This window comes from Bactrocera dorsalis, chromosome 2, assembly GCF_023373825.1.
Source record: "Bactrocera dorsalis isolate Fly_Bdor chromosome 2, ASM2337382v1, whole genome shotgun sequence".
Classification (NCBI taxonomy): domain Eukaryota; kingdom Metazoa; phylum Arthropoda; class Insecta; order Diptera; family Tephritidae; genus Bactrocera; species Bactrocera dorsalis.
The window spans coordinates 47,493,650-47,515,149 of record NC_064304.1 but is presented as its reverse complement, the minus strand read 5'-3'; the positions used below and the strand labels follow the sequence as shown (position 1 = coordinate 47,515,149).

Below are 21,500 nucleotides of genomic sequence, written 5' to 3'. Positions count from 1 at the left end.
GAAAATCTTGAGTGGACACAAACAAAGCACGGGCACTCACACATTTACATATGCTGCAGGTATCAAAACTGACCCTGTGTGCAGGAAGAAGTCAAAGCATATGAACACACACACATACAAAGGTGCGCAATAATGCAAACACTTCGGAAAATTGTCCGTCTGTGGTGTTGCCCTGAGTTTTCCACCAACACAGCGTCACAAAACACACACATACACACTAGCACTCGCATTGCGCTGCGCCGCTGGGCACTGACTGCGCTGCGCTGCTATATCCAGCTCGAGCCGTCTAAGTGGGCGCAATGTGTTTGCCAGACGATCATTTGTGCGAGCCCAGTGATCTCGCATGTACTCCGCTGAGTGAGCGCACCCCGAGTGCGTATGCGATCGAGCGAGAGCAGCGCGTCTACATAATGCATGCATGTTTGTTGTTGCTGTTCTGTGATTTCCATCGTTTAGCGAGCTATGTGCCACTAAAAATGAACAAGAAGTCACAGTGCTGCTGCTGTTGTTGTTGCAGGCGTAGAATTGAAGCATTGAAAAGAATCAACTCGCGGAGTAGCAGCAGAAGAAGTCAACAAAGCGTATGCAGTAAAAACATGGAGGATTCACAATGTGCGCAGACATTCTTCGAGGCACCAACATATTTATTTGTGCGTGGCAGCAGAAAATTAACGCGCTGTGCTACTAGCGTTAACGCGACCGCGCTGTTACAACTCAAGAGGCAATTGTGCGCCGCCGGCACACGCGTCTGCAGAATTGAAGTTTTCGAATTTGTTTATTCCGTTTCGGGATGTCATTGCAGTAGCATGCAACAGCGCAATCGACGACGACGACAACCAATTCAAATAATTCACTCTGTACTTGAATAATAACTCAGTTATGTTGTGCGGACTTTTTGTTCTTTTCTTTGTAAGCGTTCAATCGGCGATCGTCGGTCGCATCGTATGCCACGCTCATGCTCTCCTAAGCAAATAATCGAAGTGAAGCTTTCACGAAGCACAATCGCAAATGTACTTTTATTAATATTGTGTTGTTGTTGGAAAGGGCAACAACATTTGTTTACTCGTATACGTTTGCTGTTAAGTGTGGAAAAAGCGCGCGCTTCTCTCAAAGCAATAAATTAAAATTGAAGTTTACTTTCCGGGCATAAACAAAGCTAACAGCAAGTGCCGAAACCGTTACACCAATTCAAATTCAAAACTAACCAAAAATAGTTGTTTCAAATGATTGTCAGCCTTATTGAGTGAAGTGAAAAGTGTTCAAGTGTTTATAAAGGCACAATCGAAGAACGCAATGTGTGTCAAAGCCAAAAGAGTATTTTAGTGCCAATTTGAAATATACGAGAGAAATCAATGCCGGTGGTTAAACAGTAATAAGTATTGCACTTAACTTTATTTGGATTTTAATTTGAGAAAGCCGCAAAAGCACAGTTCGGCAAAATGTTTATCGCTTTGGATCAAACCAACGCTTTTTTCTCAGGTACTCTTCAGATTGCAAATTTATTCTCAAAATAGTTATAAATACTATATTGTATGCATAGATGTGGTCACTGCCTTAGGCTCGTTAAGGGGTTATATACAGTTAGAAGGCCAAAAAAGCGAATTTTCCAAGTTTTTTTCATTTATTGATTCAAAAATTTGTACTCTAGTATCTTTTAACTGTATTTTAAGAGATAGTATTAGTAAAATATTTATCTGATCTCCGGGAACTCCTCTCAAAAAAGTAGTTTTGCGATGATTGCTATATCTCTGAACTGGATCCTCTGAAATTACACAACCAGATTTCGTTAAATTAATGTTAAATATAATAATCTCAGAAAAACTCTTGTGGATTTCGGTACCGATTCGAATTTCTAAGTTTTTGTGTTAATGTTGTTTAATATACATATACCAAAGGTCTTCAAAAGTATTGTACGGTTTGAAGACAAATATTGACAACAAGTTTAATATGTTCCCCCTAAAATATTACTGACAAAGAGACATCAGTATTGATTACTGATATTACATTACATTTTTCATTGAGTTTTTATATCATTAGAGAACAAAAGCAAAGCAATAGAGACAATCCTCAATATTAAGAGAGATAATCAAACTCTTAATGTTTAACTTTTAGTGTTAATGATTTAAGCCATTAATGTTAATTTATTTATTGGCTAGACACGCTATTTTTGTCATGTTATAAGTGAAAATACAAGTATATCGAATTCTTCGATCACTATGACCCAGCGTCATTGTCGCCTAGTTAATATGCTGATACTTTCTACTAACTGGTCGTTTTTTGCCACGTTGTCCATCATTGTTCAACAGTAGTTTAGTAACTCATTCACTTAAAATTACACCCTTATGTCGGCAGTGAATGCTAAATCAGTATTTAAAACTATAATTATGATTAATTTAAAAAAATGTTGTCCGATCGAGAGTTTCCTTCATACTTTTTATAAATATCATCAGCCAGATACTTCAAAGCCTGTCGCTACAGTGCTGTATTCTGGTTAAAATTAAAAACTTATTGGGAATCAATTCGATTTATATGAAACAAACTCAAAATAGTGTATGCAACGATCAAAACACAGACTCAGTCAGTTTATCTTATCAAACAAATAGGCTTTCCGTATCTGATAGCTTAGATTGTATGGTAGCCATATGCTATAGTCGTGTTTTATCTGGGCAGAAAAGGACGTGTGCAAACTTTCAGAACGATAGCTCAAAAACTGAACGTTTAGTTCGCGTATATACAGACAGACGGACATGGCTAAATCGACTCAGATCGTCACGCTGTTCATTTATACATATACTACGTGAAAGCCTAATATACCCTGTTCAGGGTATATAAACCGTTACATATAGATAGATCTTTATTGGTTTAGAAACAGTTTTTCATTTTCTATAATAACCTAAATTAAATCCAGCAAGATAACAAATCTGAAACACATCGAGCATATAATTGATTAATAGGGAAATTATTTTCTAAATTATGCTAAAAAATATATAACTGGTTGATGTGAAAAGCCAAAATAAAAATAAATTTAATACTGGAAAGGATAATTACTCAAAAGCTCAAGACAACAATAAACGTAAATGTATAGTGTGTGAATAGCGAATGACCTTAGTATACAAATGGAATAACCACAAATCTTTTGATATTTTTCACTTTTCCTGTAAAAATTCGTTTATAATATGTTCCATAAAATTTACACATTGTTGATATTATCTTATACATTTCCGTTCCTTTACAGATAACCCATATTACTTCTACAATGACAGCAAGTCGCCGCGCACGCCGGACTCGCAGAACTCCAATAAGACGTTTTCCATATTCAAGCGCCGCAATTCGAAAGGCAGCAGTCCGCGAGTCATCATACCGGAACAGACGCGCCTAATCACTTCGGCGAATCTCGACTCGGCAGCCACGATGGCGTTAGGCAGTCCGCGCGGCAGTTTCGGCTCTCTGGGCGGCTTCTCACAAGTAAGTTATGGCAGCAAATGAACGATAAAGAAGTGCTTTAATGAAGTTCCGTTAGTTGAAGATACCTACATACATATACCTCATACAATCGAAAAACTGTTTACAAATCATAAAATGTCAATTACAGGCAGCAGTGTTGCCTTCCGATTTTATAGTTTGTTTTTCTAACATCATTCGCCATCTGTTTGTTTGTATTTTTCGCATTCATCTATTGCATCTTGACAATTTTGCGTTTGACCGGGTGCACCATTCACACACACATACCTATGCACATATGAATTTATAAACATCGGGTGTGTACTTATGTAGCAATCTTTTGAAATGCAGCCATTGATGTATCGTCAACGTTCGTCGAACTCACACTCGGAGACGTTCCGCGAACGGCTGGGCTCCTATAACGAGTCCAATGCCTCAACGTGCGGACTTGGTGGCGGAGGCAGTGTCGTCGGAGGCGGTGGTGCAGGCAGTGACTTTGATGATGTCTTTTGCATGTCGCCCTCAAGGTGAGTACACCGGCCGTACACTTGGGCCTTTATGCACACAAGTGTATATGTATTGCTAGCTGATGAGTTGTTGACAACTGTGATGAATGCAGCTGTTGACATTTGGGATTAATTTGCTAATCGTGCATGCGATTTCCATCATTTTTTTTTCATCTGCTTAACTTCTACTCATGCCTCTTAATAACCGATTCTTATTGCTCTTCTCCTCGTGCAACCACACGAAAATCATAGCAAACATCATCACACTCTGCCGAACAGCAATGCACGTCGTCACTCCTTCGGCAATTGGCGGCAAGCGAGTGAACGTCATCACCACAAGAGCACGGGACTCACCACACCGGATGAGGTGCCGAATATGATGGCTCCACGACCGCCCGTCTTATCACCAAACAAATATCGCGGTTTGCATCGACGAAGAGGTGAGTGAGAGACTCTATTTTATTTGCTGCTCAATTATTGACTTTAGGCCAAAATTGCTATTTACCTATTTTGTGAGCTAAAAGTGAATTATAGGAAAATTATATATTGTATCTAGATACTAGTGGATCCGGCCACGCGTTGCTGTGGTATACATGTTATACTCTTATTCATAAATAAACTATTCAGTACAGCGAAAATTTTATTTACGAATAAAGGGGAAAACGTTTTTCGGTATAAGAAAACAAGGGATTGTACTTGAGGTGTAATTTTGAATATGTTCATAGAAATAAATTTAATCGAAAAAAATAACGAATTTAAGGCTGCTTTCTCAATGTCTGGTTACCAGGGTTTCTGCCTGGTTAATTGAGTTGTCCGCTTAATAGGTTTTACTTAATAAACAATACTTAATGGAGATGTTCGCTTAATAGAACGCCCATTTAATAGAGGTTTCACTGTATTTTTTTAATAATGAATTGTTTTTACTATCCTATCTTCTAAATTGGTTCAAACCGGACACAGTTTGCTAAATTTTACTAAAATCGGTGCACTAGTTTAGGAGTCCATCGCGGACCAACAACGTGACACGGACTTTTTATATATAAAGATACACATAGCGACAAGTATGTATGTATAATATATTTTATAGGTAAGAAAGTGAAAGTGATTCGTATTGTGAGATGATAAGAAAAAATCTTTTATGTAAACGAGAACGGAACTATTGCCACTAAAGAACTTTGCTTGTCACAAATAATTAATATTATGAATATAGGTGAATATGCAGGAAATGTCTAGAGCAAGGCACCATGGAAACAATGGAGCATCTCTTGTGTGTTTGTCCCGCATTGGCTAGACTACGCTGTAAGCATTTGGAGTCCTCACGATATGATACACTGGAAGAGGAGAGACCACAAAGTCTGTTGAAATTGGCGTTAAGCGCAGGCATCTTAAAAGATGACTACTCCTCGTGGACGTAGTAACACCATTTAGTATCGCAAAGAACCAAAACTGGTCTATGCGTTGTTCACTGGTCTACCAGACTACCCTAACCTTTCTGTAGGTGAATATTGGAGGGCAACATATTGTTATGAAGACCTGCTTCTTTTACACAAATAAATTCGTAAATACTTGTTGAGGATGTGCCTTTCTTATTTCAACCAAAAAGAAGTGGTCTATAAATGCAGCATCTTCGCATGTAGATTATCTACTTTTACATAGACTTATTATTTCCAAAAGTCTACATATACGTTTTTCTTCTACAATCGTTTTGTTATTCATTTGCTTCGTTTCCAAACAAGTTTCGGGGCTAATGCTCCCTTTTGGTCAGTTGAAGCACTAGTTCTTCCATATGCATAGACCAAGATACTCTTACCTAGATATTGACAAAGCGCTTTAGAATATATCAATTTCGACCAAATACCTCTAAACCACCTTCATTTGGGACGAGATACACCTCACAGTAATTCAATTGGAAGTAATCTTGTGCTAGATCGTGAGAGGTAAGTAGATCCACTAACCCCTAACCGAGATATGGGTGAGAGAGGGCTCTTCCTTGTAAGAATCACTTTTTTGCAAATAAAAACGCACTCTGGGTTTCGTAGTGTTTATGTTACTGGTCCAAGAAATTATATTAAAATAAGATAACTCTTAAATAAAAGCAGTCAAGTATTATGAAATCCAAGAAATCGAGAAATCTGAAACTACAGATTGTAGTTATCTTTTTCCACTCTTTTATCTAAAATCTTCGTCAAGGTCCATATTGGCCTACTCCAATAAAAAGTGGCTTTCATGAAATGACCTTCTTGCTAAAAATATTATGTATATATCTAGTAATATAAGAGATTTTCCTTCAATTTAACGAGCTTTTAGATTAGCTCGATAGCTTCTAAATATTATTTTGTTTCTAAAGGAATACACTGGTTTCTCTTCAGATTATTTTTTGCTCATAGAACCCTGATAATGCGTATTATTTATACTAAAAAGTCATTCTTAAATCCTTCAACAACAACTTAAGAACTATCTCTAATTGATATACACTGCTATATTATCGTGATGAGCAAAATACACTTCACTTTGCATTGATCCTCATCGACCGATCGCCAAGTCGGTGTCGTCACAGACAAGCCTTTGCGTCCAGCCGCTCCACTGAAGTGTTTTATTGAAATTTTATGCGCAAACAATTTAAGCAATTGCCGTTCGATTGAGATACACGCCGGCGTTTCTGCATACTAAAATCGCAGAACAACGATCGACAACACACGGACAAAGCGACAGCAGGAACAACCTGCTCGCGGTCGCTGATGTTGTAGGCGCCAGTGAACGCATTTTGTTACAGCTATTTATGCAAAGTGAAATCAATAAAATTAGCAACAACAAATAAATTAAATGCCAGTACACCTACACATTCATAGGTGGCGGCAAACATATACATAAATTTGCACACACACACACACTCGTCGGCGCATTTTTCACCTAGCAGATAGCGGAAAAAGGAGTAACTCGGCTGGCGGCGAGCGCCTGGCCGACTGCCGACAATATTTGAATTTATTGTATTTGCAGCTGCTGCCGCAAATCAACGCGAACACATAACAATTTTTTATTTCACAAACACACACACACATACAGGCACATGTATGCAGGTGTTTGTGTTGTTGTTTGAATGTTATTTGTTTGACTTTGACAGCAGTGAAAATGATTGAGCGCATTTGTCGTTGGCCGAGAATCGCTGATCGCTGATCGCCGATCGTTCGTCGCCCGTTAGCAGTCAGTGCTGTTGTGGCAGGTTAAGGCGCGGCCGCTCAAGCCCCGGTCGTGCCGCGCTGACATGTAGGAAGCAGTTGCGGGCGCATGCGCGAAATTTCAATGAAACTCTTAATACGCGTACGCACACACAAAACCAAAAACAACAAATGTTTTGAACTTAATTTACCTAAGAACATGTGAATAACTAACGCCAAAGCAGGCAAATAAATTATAAATGAAAAGCCAGCAACTGGTGTGTTCCATGGGTATAAATTAAAATATGCTCAGTTTATTTTCATTAATTGGTCATTTAAATGCTTCAAATGATTTAATGCTAATTACAAGCAGGCAAAAGAAACATAAAGAACATGGGAAGACATCACTTGCGGCACGACAAAATCGATTTGAAAGAATGTCGTAGGATTATTTATGGCCAACTGTGCTTTATTCGACGGGAAATTTCCTGTAGGTGACACTGTAAATAATTCTAAAATTAGAAATGTGTGCGAATTAGTCGACGCAACCAGAATAAACGCAAAAGGTGAAAGGAGTGGCACGCAAAAATTATCTTAACCTTAATAGGGGTAAACTCGGCTCGCGTAAGCGGTGTCTACGCCAATAAAGAAGAAGAAGATTAGGAGCAACTTATGAAACAAATGATTTTTTCTCACCCATTGATGAAATCTCTATGACGGATTCGGACATGTGATTATATTGACTCTGAACAGTATTAAGTTCGCCACGATGTTTGTAACAGCCGTTTAGCTGCCCTACAAACTGACGATCACACCATGTCCTTTTACCGAAAAGCTTCTTAAAAGCAAAATTAAATGATCCGAGATTTCAGGGGCTCATAAGATTTCTTTTAATTAGTAGTGAACCAGTTACTCTAGCAATGTTACAGCTCTAAATGTTTGTTTCACCTTGCATTAAAAAACAAAAAAAAAGAACATAGATAGAGCTTACATAGTAGTGAAATGAAAGCTGGAGCTCAGAACAGTAGATGAAGTCACTTCCGAAATATTTACTGTTTTCACACAGATTCAAATTTTCAAATATCCATAATGGTTAGTCTCTAGAAAAACTTAGTTTTTATTTGTACCTTGTTGGAATCAAAATAACTCAGACTTGTATCAAAAACTGGAAGTATGAAAACGGCTGACTTTATGAGATAATTTACGCTAAAGCAAGTATTTTGCAATTTAACCCCACTTTAGTTAAACCAAACAAATTTGCCATGAATTTTATGACTCTCGTGTTGTGCTAAAAGTAGGATTACCGATGTTTTTAGCACAAATATCCGAAAGTCAAAGCAAAAATATGGCTGCTTAAATGGTCGGTTCTAAAAATAACAGTGTGATATTATTTTTATACAGATACTGAAAACTATTTTTGGACTACAATATGGTAAGCATGACTTTAAATAATTATTATAGAAAATTTCTCGATGAGTTCCATGGATACGAAGTGCAAATATTGCAAATGGCCAACAGACTGACAAAAACTACTTTGTTGCTTCTAGCAATATGGTAATGTGGCCTGCCAATGGATATTTCATAAACATTTGCATGTATGTGCGTATTTTTTTATCGCCAACTAATTGCACGTACATTTCCGCTTGTAGTAACAGTTGGCAGCACTGTTTGTTTAGCTTCTATGGCTTTTGCGCACTTCTGCAGAGGTGGATTGACTTAGAGGTAGTTGCTTCCTTCGCTGGCTTATTTATGCAGCATTTTAAACGGTGAACGACTGTCAGTAATATGACAAATGTCGCAACAACAACAAAACTACAATTTCGTATCGCTATCAGTCCCATGAACGCTAGTAACTGCCATATGTGGCCATTTGTACAGGGCAAACAACACCTTAGCTTATATTCTTACACTCTTGTGCTCATTTCCTTTTTTGTCTTACTGTACATAGTTACTTGGCACTTAAGTAAACAAAGTATCAATTTCTGTAGTAGTGTTGTTAAGCGACGTTTGCTTAAATTGTCAATAACAATGACCATTTAATTATGGACGGACGTGTCAATACGGAACAACGGAAGCAAACCACAACATTTATGAGCACAATTTTGTCGTAGAAATTCTGGACAGGTACTAACCAAAGTGTTGACCAAAACACACGCACGCACACATCTTTTAATTACACATACTTACATATGCTGCCTGGGCAAGCGCTTTGCGTGTATGCGCAGCAGAGAATAGTTTGGCGCGTGCCAATTTTTCGACGTTCCACCGGTAGCTTTGGCTATGGTGCTTTCCACCGTTAAGGAAATGCCTCACCATAAGCGGCAGAAGTGCTGGTTTCTTATGCGCCTGCTTCGGTGCGCCTTCAAGTGTGGTGAATATTAAACAATCATTTTTGAAACTCCTTCTTCGCCGCGCACATGTGTGTGTACGTATTGAAATACTCTTCTTAAATTGTTTTATTATATTCCAAAAGCACACACCGCAAATTAGCGGTACTCACTGTGCTAATAGCCTTCAAGAAATCAGCTGAAATGCTGTCAATACGCCTGAAAGGAAACTTCAGAGCGAATTCCGGGAATATTGACTCAGATTTAGATGTGTTCTTGTGTATTTTTCTAGCGCATCTGTGCATAACCGAAATCGGCAGTGGAAAACGCATTTCCGCACAATTTTCAATTTGCGCACCCTCACACACACATGCAACCTAAATGCAGTGGCAAGTTTGCTTGTTGTTTCTAGCGTCTTCAGAAATGCCAAAATCGGCTAAATGTATTTTTGTTTGTGTGTGCTTGCAGCCCCATATGTGGTGCTCACCACATGCACATGTGCTCCATTACTTTGCATTACTTTCCATTTGTGGCCCACGTGTCTACACCATCGCTCGCCTGCCGTGGCCGTGGCTGCTTTCACGGTGGCCCAACTGGAGCGGTTGGCACTCGCACGCAGTCTTCAAAAGCAATTTCTTCAGCGCTGCGCTCTGCTGCCAATACGTTTTGAAATATTGCAGGTGATTTTGGGTCAGACGTCAATTTTAATACAATTACCGCACGTCATTCAATACATCAAAACTGGCGATACGCACACACACACACCCATAAGGAGGCGAGTATGGCAGCTTGCACCGTAGAGTCGCTGATGGCAACGCCTTGAAGGCGCTGCGGCGCGAGCAAATCCGCTTGTTGTTCTTATTGTTGTTATGTTTGTTATTACGCGCATTTCAATGAAATGTTTATGAACTGGTGCACATATGCATAACTGTTTATATTGCCGTGCACTCACATTGCGTTTATGGTAATGCGTCTGTGTGTGTGTGTGCAATGAATTGTTTGTTGTTTCTCCGCAGTAATGACTTGCAGTAACGCCAGGGGTGGCTGAAGGGGCGGTGGTGTGTTATGGCAAGGCGAAGAATCCATTTCAAAGAACTGCTCAGCAACATCTGTTTATCAGATTTCACTCCAAATACACACTTTTGCCCGAAAATTTGGTTTAGCTTTAGTGGAAAGAATTTTCGTCAATTATAAGATTTTCAAGTTACAAAAAGTTATTAAACATTTAGTTACATAAATACATGTATGTAGAATAGGCATTTGTTTAAAATATATACGATAATGTGTTTGTCAAAAGTACTGAAGGTATAACACTCTTCATTTTTATAGCGTAAAATGGTATAAACTGAATTCTATCTTGATTGTAATCGGCCAGTTTAAATGACAGATATGTATGTATGTATATGATTAAGTGGTCCAAACTGAATAGTTTGTTCGGAGATTGAGGCCACAATAATCCAGACCACATTTCGTGAAGATACCGTGTCAAATAAAAAAGTTTTCCATACAAGGGGTTGAGTTGGATCGTTATGTTGTAGTTGTCCGATATCGGCGGTGAAAGACGTGTAAAAATTTTCAGATCGGTACCCCAAAAGCTGAGGGACTTGTCCCAGTATATACAGAAAGACTAAGTGTTACAACTGCTAACTTCGTAGAAAACTTTTTATACCCTGTTCAGAATATAACTAAGCAAGAGGTGTGAGGCATAAGGCACTGGATATTTACAATTTATTTAATTTATTTTTATGAAGACATTTTTGTTGTAGTTGGTAACCTTAATGAAAACCTCCTGGCAAATCAACTATCGGCTAAATCACTGGTTAATTAACCCAGAGCGCTACCAAAGATTTCTGTTAAAGTTTTTATGAATTTCTCCATGCCGAATTCGCAAATTAATTCAAACCATTACTGCTCTCATGGGGCATAGGACTGGTACCGACCATACAGAGAGAGACGGGTGAGTCGTCTTGATTAGGCCTGCAGAGAGTTTGTTGCTTGTTCATTTGGGGACTCTATGCATGCGGTACAAATATTGAGTCTGACTAACGATGAGTTTAGTCTACTTAAGTTCATCATCGCAAAATGAGCTTACTTTTATGCTCACGATAGCCAGTACGTCATTGGGGAAATTAAATCGGATTTAAATGTCAAAGCCCTGTTAGTTCAGAGGCCTTACCTCATTTGTCATGAATCACAGACGCAGAATTTTCCTTTGTACGAATTTGCTTTTTTCTTCATATTCTCCATGCAAATGAATATTGTACTCATTCATAACATATTTGTGCTAAATTATTGGCTTTTTATAGCTTTCAGCAGATTTTGGCAATCGAGGTAACTCGTTAACCTCCAGCACAATGCAATGTCATAAGCAGTTCAACGACACCGCTCTTATGAATAATAAATTAAAATGATATATTTTGCAGCAATGAAAACGTATACGCTTCCTCACTTACGTGGAACCGCAGCCAGGCGCACGGAAACTGCATATCCGTGACTTAAACCTCGCTGCACGCATGAGTCCTTCGGTGACCTTTTTCAGCACAGCCATGTCACGTAACTTACTGTGTGTGTGTGTGTACAAGTTGAAGGTGCTGCGACGAAACCAGCAAATGTAAATGAAATATTAATTCATGCATGCGAACAAGTACGAAGACATAAATTAACATGAGAATTAATGAATATGTGATGTTCGCAGGTATATAAAGCTATCAACACATACAAATATCGGTTTGTGTGTACATATTAACACTGAATTTTTAAATGGCCAAAATAGCTACTATTCGAATGTAAATTTTGTGCTCTGTTTGGGAGTGTGTGTGCGCTTGGTGATTTCACATACGTCAATGCTGATCTTAGCCTCGAAATAACAAGCCATAAAACATTCTGGAGAAATTAACCGCGAGTCCAAACAGGGAGTTAATAAAAATGCACTCTTTCGTCGTTTTATATTTTTTATATCTTTTCAATATATTTTATTATTTTGGGCGCTCTTGCAGGCCCTGCTCTTATGCCATAACACAAATAAAAAGAAATAAAATAAAAAGCCAAACATTCAAATATTGCGTAGAATGTATGGCGATCACGTTCCGTTTGCAACGTAAAAATATGTTTTCTTCCTTTGCTGGTTTTAATCTCCTTTCTTTGTGCCTTCTAGTAATATACCTACAAGTGTGGAGCTGCTCCTTGACTTTGCTCACCGCTTCGTTAGGCAGTGAGGGGGAACTCTCTGCGGCACTTCTGCACATTCACTATGGATGGCCGACCGTGGCGGCAACTTGTTGGCGTCTTGCCGCCCATAAACAATAAATGTCGCGTTGGCCTTGTCTTTAGCTGCTTGCCTGCACTTAAATCAAACAGTAGCGAAATTTAAAAAATTAAAATGGCCGGCATATGCATATTTTAAGCGCATTTATATGCTTTTGCATATTTGTTATTATGACAGACGCATCAAATGGAAAAATATGGCCACTGAGCTCGACTTGCGTGCAGCACAAGCCATTGTGGCAGAAATCAGAGAAAAGCACACACGCGTACAAGCAAACATATGTGCCAACACCAGTCATGCAGGCATGCGCCTGCCGCGCACCTGCCTCGGCGTTCCACCATTCTAAATGCAACAAAAGCTGTGGCAACATAAGCGCGCAACATAATACAGTTTGCGGGTACGCACGTCGTTACGTTGGCAGAATGAATGTGCGCGCTGATTTGTCCAGCTTGTTGCCACTTTAACTGCGCGCTGCTTCCTTCCAGGCTGTCCACACACGCCCGCCCGCACCACCACTCCGACAAGTGACAAATTGGCGACGACGTGTAAATGTGGCATGTTGCAGTCAGTTGCCATTTTCGCTTCAAAATCTAACTGTCAAAATGCCAATTTAGTATTTGCAAATACAAAGTGTCTAACACCAAAAAGAAAAATGCCTCAAACGAAGTCAACGAAAATGAGAAAAAAGTGTGTGACCGCGTTTGCAGTCGCGCCCCCTCCACCGCCAATGTCTAGTTTTGCAGTTAATTAACTCAGCGCCATTTAAAATGCCATCAATTTGCCATATAACTACGGCTCACAAAATACAGTTGCCGCATATGTTTGTGGTTATGGTCATGGCATTTGCCGTGCGCGCGGCGATTGCGCTCGCGTCGACCACCCTATTTATAGACGGGAATGCTTTGACGCACGATCGGCGCACTCGATTCGGCGCTTTGTGGTTTATCGCCGGTCGTACTAGTGGCTGTTTGTGTGTGCGCAAGTGGCTGGTAAGGTCTGAGCCGCAAGCACGTACTAAGCGTTCTCGAAAGCACAGACCCACACACATAACACACATGCACAAATAAGCACACTCGCTCTTGACATATGGGTATTCGTTACTTCACAAATAAAAACTTATTTATCGTCTTCGATTACACCTTTTCTACTGTTCTTTACGAAGTACGAGTATATTGCAATTTATTTTGTTTTCCTGCTTCGTTGCGGCGTTCGATGTGCGTTGTAGAACTTCGTCACTTCAGTCCGATTCTTTAAACCGCTTCGTGTAAACTTGGTAGAATTCTAAGCTAAAGTCGCGAAGTACAGCGAATTTCTCTCGCTCGTTTCGGCTGCTCGCCTGCTAACTGAAACGGCTTTCTTGGCCAACTTCGTCGACAGATAAGTGAAGGACTGTTTCGCGTTCAGTTGTTCGCAGCGATTGTGCGCGCTTCGTTTTTGAAATGTGATCTTATACAGTAGACATAACATTTTGATATTGGAAACAGTAAACAATCGATTTTTTCGTTCGACTCCTGTGTATGTGTGTTAATAAAAACTCTGCTAGAATTTTTGGTGATTTCTTTCAAACGTTTGTTATAGTATTGTTGTAAACGATATAAAAACGATATTTCGGTAGAATTTTGCTGATGCAAAGCGCAAGCAAGAAAATGGAGTTCATTGAAATGGAAACCTTTTGTTGTGGTGAGTCTGAATATCCTAAAATCACGCTAATTCTGGAAACTTTGTTAATTTTGTTGAATGGTTATTTATTATAGGCAAAGAAATTCCATTTAGATTGCGTTCTAAATATAGAAATGTAAATAATTAAATATTTTTAGGTTATTACTACAAAATTTTCTTAAGACCGATCGATCTCCTCTCAAATGGTTGATATGCGAGAGAGAATATACTAATTGTGCATGTCAGATATTATTATTTGTTTTAGGTTTAGGTCTCGGTAAATATTGTTATATTCTTAGGAACTTTTTTTTATTATATTATATTTTTTATTGAATAAAATAAACAAACTTTTATGAAAAACATGATATAGTTATAAATTTAAAGCTGGGAAAAATTTCCCTGTGAAGAAAAAATCACATGCTTTTCAAAATAGCGATGACGGTGCTTTGAAAAATATAAATATTATATAAAGAATAAAAAAAACTACACAAAATCAGAGTATGTCTTAATTATTCGGCCTAGTAAGGGTAAAATGTTTCAAAATAAGGGTGGATAATGTCTACTATAACCGTCAAAAAAGTAATTCAACAATTTCATGAGGAACGCATATTCGTATACTCAGACTAACTCGCCAATTTAATCTAAATAATTCATGAATCTATTTTTGTAGTATTATTATCTTTTTTTTTTTTTTTTGACTTTAAAGTATTGATTAGGTTGTTTCTAAATGGGAAACGTCGATATCCGTGACAATATTTTTAATAATGATATGACGTTTTATTATTAAGACTCCGCTCTTAGACACGTTTAGTAAAGGATGTTTTTGTTTTTGACAGGTGGTTTTCAATTTCCATCAATAAATTTATTGTTTCGTTAGCATTTTACTTAGTATTGTTGGAACTAAAGGTTACCCACATCAACATCTTTCAATTCTGGCACGAAAAAGTCAATAATCGTGGCTTTATTGCGTTCCTCATTGACCGTAACATTATGGTCGGCTTCATTTGTCTTTTTTTTCAAAAAATTCTAAATCATAGCTAAACTTGACTTACAAGAAATGTTCATAAGTGGTTAAGGAACATGTCGCTAACGCCCACATCTACTACATGCTAGTAGATCTCTCTATTCAAATTGATCTGTTGTATTATTTAATTATCACTTGGAGTGAAGAATGCTCTACAAATGTCATTTAACCCGACATTAGCCTCTTCAATTGAAAATAAATAATCACAAACGAACAATTTGAAACAAAAAGACTCAGCAAGTACTTTTGGATTGCCACTTAAGCCAATATTGTGAGTGTGTGTGTGTACGTATGTTTGTGCTTGTTTGTGCAAGCGCAGTGAGCACTCAAAGCTACACCAAATAATTATTGCCGCGGCAAACATCTGTAAAACTACTGTAAAGAAATCAAATCAATACAAATGCACACCTTTCGATGCACTCCAGCCAACAACAACAATGGAAAAGTAAAACAAAAGAAGCATAGTCAAACGTGATGAATAACAACAAACATTACAAAGCATTTTAAAATGCAATCGAAATAAAAAATAATATATAAGTGCCAGCAAGAACACGCCGCTTGCATAATACCTCGGACCACGAGTGCAACAAGCAGCATATGTGTATGTGTGGGGGGCGTATTCCAATAGTAGTCAATTGAAATTGCGCTCAAGTGTCATTGCTGGCTTTCGAAGTTGCTGCTGCTGCACCACTAACACACCCAAACATAAACCTTTCTTTTGCGACGCGCACTGAGGCGCAATATGCGAGCACTTAAAACGCGCCAGTGTGCTAGCCGCTATTGGTATGCCAGAGATTTACGAGTACAACACCTCGCGCTGCAGTTGAAAAGTAGAGTACTTTCGTGCAAGTGAGCCACTTGGAATGCTCCACACGATTACCCGATTACAGGGTGCAGCCGGCATGCAAGCCAGAGTGAAATGAAAATTTCAGCAGACTTTGGCATTCAGAACGCATATGTTTGAGAATTAGCGTAAGCTCAAATAAATATGCATACATATAAAGTAATATCTGTGGAATGTTACTATATAATTAATGAGCTTGCTGTAAATATATTTGTGAGTGGGTAAGGTATTTAATGGTATTACGATATACGAATTATTGATTTATTGCTATTTCATTGATCGGTATTTTGATTTTGGTATCGTGATTCCCAAATAATTAATTCAAATTAAAAACATTAATAATTTTAAAAATACATTAAATTAAGTTGCCAATTTTGCTATTACAAATAATAATTATAATGCAATTTTTAAAATTCAGTGCCGATATTTAAATTTCTAAAAATATTTTTAATACTTAGAAAAAATATTTCAATTAAAAAGCGTTGACAATAATACGTTCAAATGTGATATCAATATCACAAATTTCAAATGCAAATTATATAAGATCTACATACGTGGAAATCTCAAAATAAAGAAATCAATAAAATTATCAAATTTTACTATTTTTTTTTAGAAATTTTCAAACTACAACTACGACATAATATTGAGTTCATGAGTACTTAGGATCAATAACTACTTCAAAGTGCGCTTTGCTAAGAACTGATCTAATTCATAACCCTATTTATACCAACATGTCATATATAACTCAACGAATATATCTTTATGTATATCAAAAGAATGTTTGTGTCCTGATAAAGCTCTAAATTTGATATTTTTAAATATAATGATGAATATTGCTGCCATTTTCATTGTTAAATGCTATGAAAATATAGATAATAGCACTGTAGACACAGGCCCCTAAAAGCGCACTACATTTATAAGCATACTGAAAGATTATAATATTTATTTCTAATTTCCTTGTGATTATTCTAAAAGATCTAAAGCTTCAACTATGGTATAGTTTACATTTTTTGTTAAAATATTTGAAAAAAGTTTATAAAACATATGCAAGCAAATTTCTATATTTTCAAAAAATTTTATTTAACTGAAAATTTTTTCAAAAACAAGTTTTTTCAGCATAGTTAAAAGTCGAATAATACTAAGAAAACGATAAAATGCAATGTACCTTTCCGGCCACTTCCTGTGATAACATTGCTATAAAAATATGTCTATTCAATATTTCTGCATACCTACGCTGTCCCCTACACTTCAACTCAATCTCTCCGTCTAAAAAACCGAATTTCCATTTTGTCACATGTCGCAGCCAAAGCCACTAATATCCGTTGTTTTCATAAACCCCACATTTGTGTTTTCCAAAATCGCTGTCGGCGCACTTCCTGTTTTTCACCAAATGCAGAAAACAAGAAAACCAACAACAACAAAGCGTACGTGCTTTAAATAATAAAAAATTAAATACTCGCATAAGAATCTAAATCGAAATTAAAAATCCGTGCTCATCGCCAACATGTGAAAGTAAGACCAGAGTAAGCTGAAATATTATTCAAGTCAAGTCAAAATCAATTTAGTAACCTAAAACCAGCCGCACGCAGTAAAAATATCCTTACTTGCTACTCAAAGGGGAAAGCAGTTTTCTTTCCATTTATAAAACACAAGCACATATTCATACATACCCACGAGCACGAACGCGCCGTTTAAGCGCACACTTGTCGAATTTCCGCGCCCAAAACTTTTCCAGTTCCAAACTCGATACTTAACCCTTTGAAATGGCGCAATCGCACCCCATTCGCTTTTGTTCATGAACAGTATGCGTGTCTATGTGCACATTGGTGCATAAAAATAGACACATTGATTGAATTTCCTAGCAGGCGAAGTAATTTAAAGTCTAGACATGAGCTCTGGCAGGCAAGTGGGTAAAACAAAAACAGGGAAACAACGAAAAAAAATTTCAAAAACAAAAAATCGTTTCAAAACCACGCTGCTCTGTAAGGTATAGCCTATTTGTGGGCAGGCGGCAGTCAGTAAATAAACATCGAGTCCTTAAAAACGGCGCGTGTAGAATTAAAAAAAAAATATCAAAAAGTAATAAAACTCCCCCACGAATTTTCACGGCACAAATTCAAATGATCTTCAGCCGGTTTTTTCTATATATACATACATATATGTATGTTTAGCTGTGTTGTGGCTTGTTTCCATAGTTCGCTTTTTCTACCATCTCATATTCGAGCGCTTGAAGCATGCCACCAGATGTGCCGCGCACGAAAGAGAAACGCAGCTGCCGTGCCTATGCGCGTGCCTGCAACTCAAAGCGAGATCCAGCGCACAAAACATTTTTTAAATGGCTGTGTTCCTTCGTTTTTTCACTTTTTGCAAGCAACACTGCATAACCGTTTTGTTTGATTGAAATATCTTTTGAAAAATCATTTCGAAACAACAGAAATGAACCGAAAGTATTTAAGGCGCTGCAAGTTGTGAGCGAAATGGACAATGGAATAGCAAGTTTTTCAATTGAAAACAGATTATTTTCCAAAAAAAACTACAACTTGCTTAAGTCAGTGATTAACGGTTGGCTTCTATGTATTTGCTGTTTCGCTGTTAGGCAAAAGTGCGAACATGGCATGCCCCATAATAGCACAGATCCATTAAATGTTGCAAGCAACAAATAGCGACGCGGGCATGTTGAAACACACACTCTTAAAACTAGATAAAACATATGTGGAAACTATTTCAGCAGGCAATCAGTATAGTAATGCCCAATTACCGACTAGACTAAATGCCGCGGAGGCGTATAAAAACCGTTGCACGTCAAATTGGTACGAACTCAAAAGGATCAGGCGAATTTGACCATTGAGGAATTGATGTTGTTTCACTGTATCTTTAGTTCGATATCCTCGGAGCGTATTTCGTTGACTTGATATATTTAATGAGAAAATTAATTTTGTAGAAACTATCAAAACAGAGGTTTAACATAAGTTAAAGACGAACTCCATATTATACTAGCCACCAGGAACATATTAACCCATTCTTAATCTTCGGTAGCTAATTTCTTTTTTATTGAATTGTTAAAAAAAATTTTAGGTACTAGCTTGAATTCGGTCACATTTGAAAAAAATATAATTAAAATAAAAAAAAAATTATTTGAATGAGGCATAAATCTTAACTTTTTTTGTTGTAATGGCTAAGTTTTCAAAACTAAATACTTTCTATTTAAACTATAGGACATATCGAAGTCTATCAAAATTTATACCCCATGTCTTTGAGTTATCTTCCAAACACTTAAAATTGCAATAATTTTAACTTTTCACATAACAGTGCTCCCTGCCAAAGTACATCAGGTGGCAGCACTCCTAACATATTTCCGACTTGTTGCTACAACTTTTCAAACACAACTTGTCCGGCATTTACTGTTTCTACAGCTGCGTTCAATGCATTCAAAACTGTGTGCATTTTCAATGACCGGAAAGTGCGTACATCAACAGAAACAACTCGAACAACAAAAACAATGCTGGCAAACAAATAGCAAACTACACGCACCGGAAACTCTTCATATACGCGGCCGCGCGCACCCTCAACGGAGCAACCAAAACATGCATAACAACACCAATAACGCCAATAATAATAATAACCGCCGCAACCGCAGCACATCGTCGCCATCAAACGCTATCAGCGAGGAACGAAGAGACGTGCGCTATCATTATTGCCACTGCTGCACGTGATTACAAGGGGTTATGGCTTTGATATTGTTGTTGCTGTTGTTGTTGGGGGTTTGCTGCGTTAGTTCGTTCGTTAGTTCGCCGCAATTGTGCTTGCAATTTGCATAAATTATTCACATAGTTGTCAATTACGTTTAAAAAGTAACGCATTTTACATAGTTCGCAACACTGCATTCGAAGCAATTAACTTTGTCTTACCTTCGAAATAATAAGAGGAATATGATAGCAACGAATATATACATATATCCATTCTCAAAGAGGGCAAAAATGGTTTAGAATTGTTGAAAAAAATAAGTGACTTGAAATTTATAACAGCGTGAAAGGACCTCAAGGGGCCTTCATGCATTCCCTCTGTTCTTAATGTTCCATGTACGAATCGGCAAAAAACAGAAGACAACACGTGTCCTCGCATCATCACCCATCTAATGGTGGAGAGCATAGTTTCAAGAACTTCTTTGCGTATGTAAAAATGCACATGTGTAAATAGCATTTCTAATTGAAGAATAGTGTCGAACGGCAAATGGCCCACATGCTGGGCCATTTCAATGCTCAGGCAACTAATATGAGTAGACACTTAAACGTCTGAATGCCAGGCTATGGAAAGCTAAAGATAATAGGCAATAAATTATTAAAAATGTGTATTTTGAGTAAAGGCTAAACAGTAAGACTTAAAAACGAACCAACGAGGACACTAAGAGCGCAATTAAATGAAGCATTCGCATATCTCTTATGTTCAACGTATTTGAGTAGTCCTGTTTTTGCTTTAACATGTAAATTTTTAGACGAGCGAGGAGAAGTGAAGTATAACAAAAAGAAATCTGATGACACGAAAACATTTTCTAACTTCTTTTGACATAACCAGTTGTATTTCGATACGTAACCCGGGTTTATGAGGCCGAAGATAAGTAGATATGCACTTCAAAGCTATATACGAGAAGATAAGTAGATACCATTTTTTACAAACTACTTCAAAGCTATATATGAGAAATGGGTTCACAATAAATTTATATTGACAACATTTAGGTTAGTTCTGATTGGTGGATTAGACTTCATACTTCATACTTTCAAAGAAAAGAAGATTTTTGAATATAAAAGAAAACGTTAACCGTGCATGCACTGAAGCTATACAAGCAATTTATTAGGAGTTTGTAGCGATGCTTTGCATAATAAGGTTTTCCGAATTTCGTGAAGATGCTTTGTCAAATAAAAAACTTTTCCATATCAGCTCTTAAATTTGATGCGGCAGTTGCATGGCAAGTATAAACAAAAGTAGTTCGATCAAAACTACTCTTTCGGAGATTAAAGCTCTGCCTTATCTCGCGCAAAGTTTCGTGAAAACACATTTTCAAATAAAAACAAGTTTCCATACAAGTATTTCATCGTTCAATTTGTATGAGAGCAAAAAAATGACAGACTAGTTCGCATATATACAGACGAACAAACAGACGAATCATTTATATACATATATACCTTATAGTGTCTCTGACGTTACTTTTCGGGTGTTAAAAATATCGTGTCACATTTAATATACCCAGTTCACGGTATAAATATGACTCGGCTACGAAAAAA

The 21,500-nt window shown here is 37.5% G+C and overlaps 1 protein-coding gene across 5 annotated transcripts in view; it reads left to right on the top strand.

Annotated features, from left to right (window-relative positions):
• Positions 1-21,500, top strand: part of LOC105225788 (uncharacterized) — a 94,323-nt gene that overhangs the window by 50,452 nt on the left and 22,371 nt on the right. For 2 of the 5 annotated variants that reach the window (XM_049447094.1, XM_049447095.1), the window contains exons 3-5: positions 3,236-3,465; positions 3,775-3,968; positions 4,200-4,387. In XM_049447094.1, coding sequence (XP_049303051.1) covers positions 3,236-3,465; positions 3,775-3,968; positions 4,200-4,387 — 612 coding nt within the window. Of the gene's footprint in view, positions 1-1,109; positions 1,480-3,235; positions 3,466-3,774; positions 3,969-4,199; positions 4,388-11,375; positions 14,375-21,500 lie in introns of those variants that run through there. The other 3 variants (XM_011204406.4, XM_029549997.2, XM_011204409.4) reach the window with 3 other exon arrangements.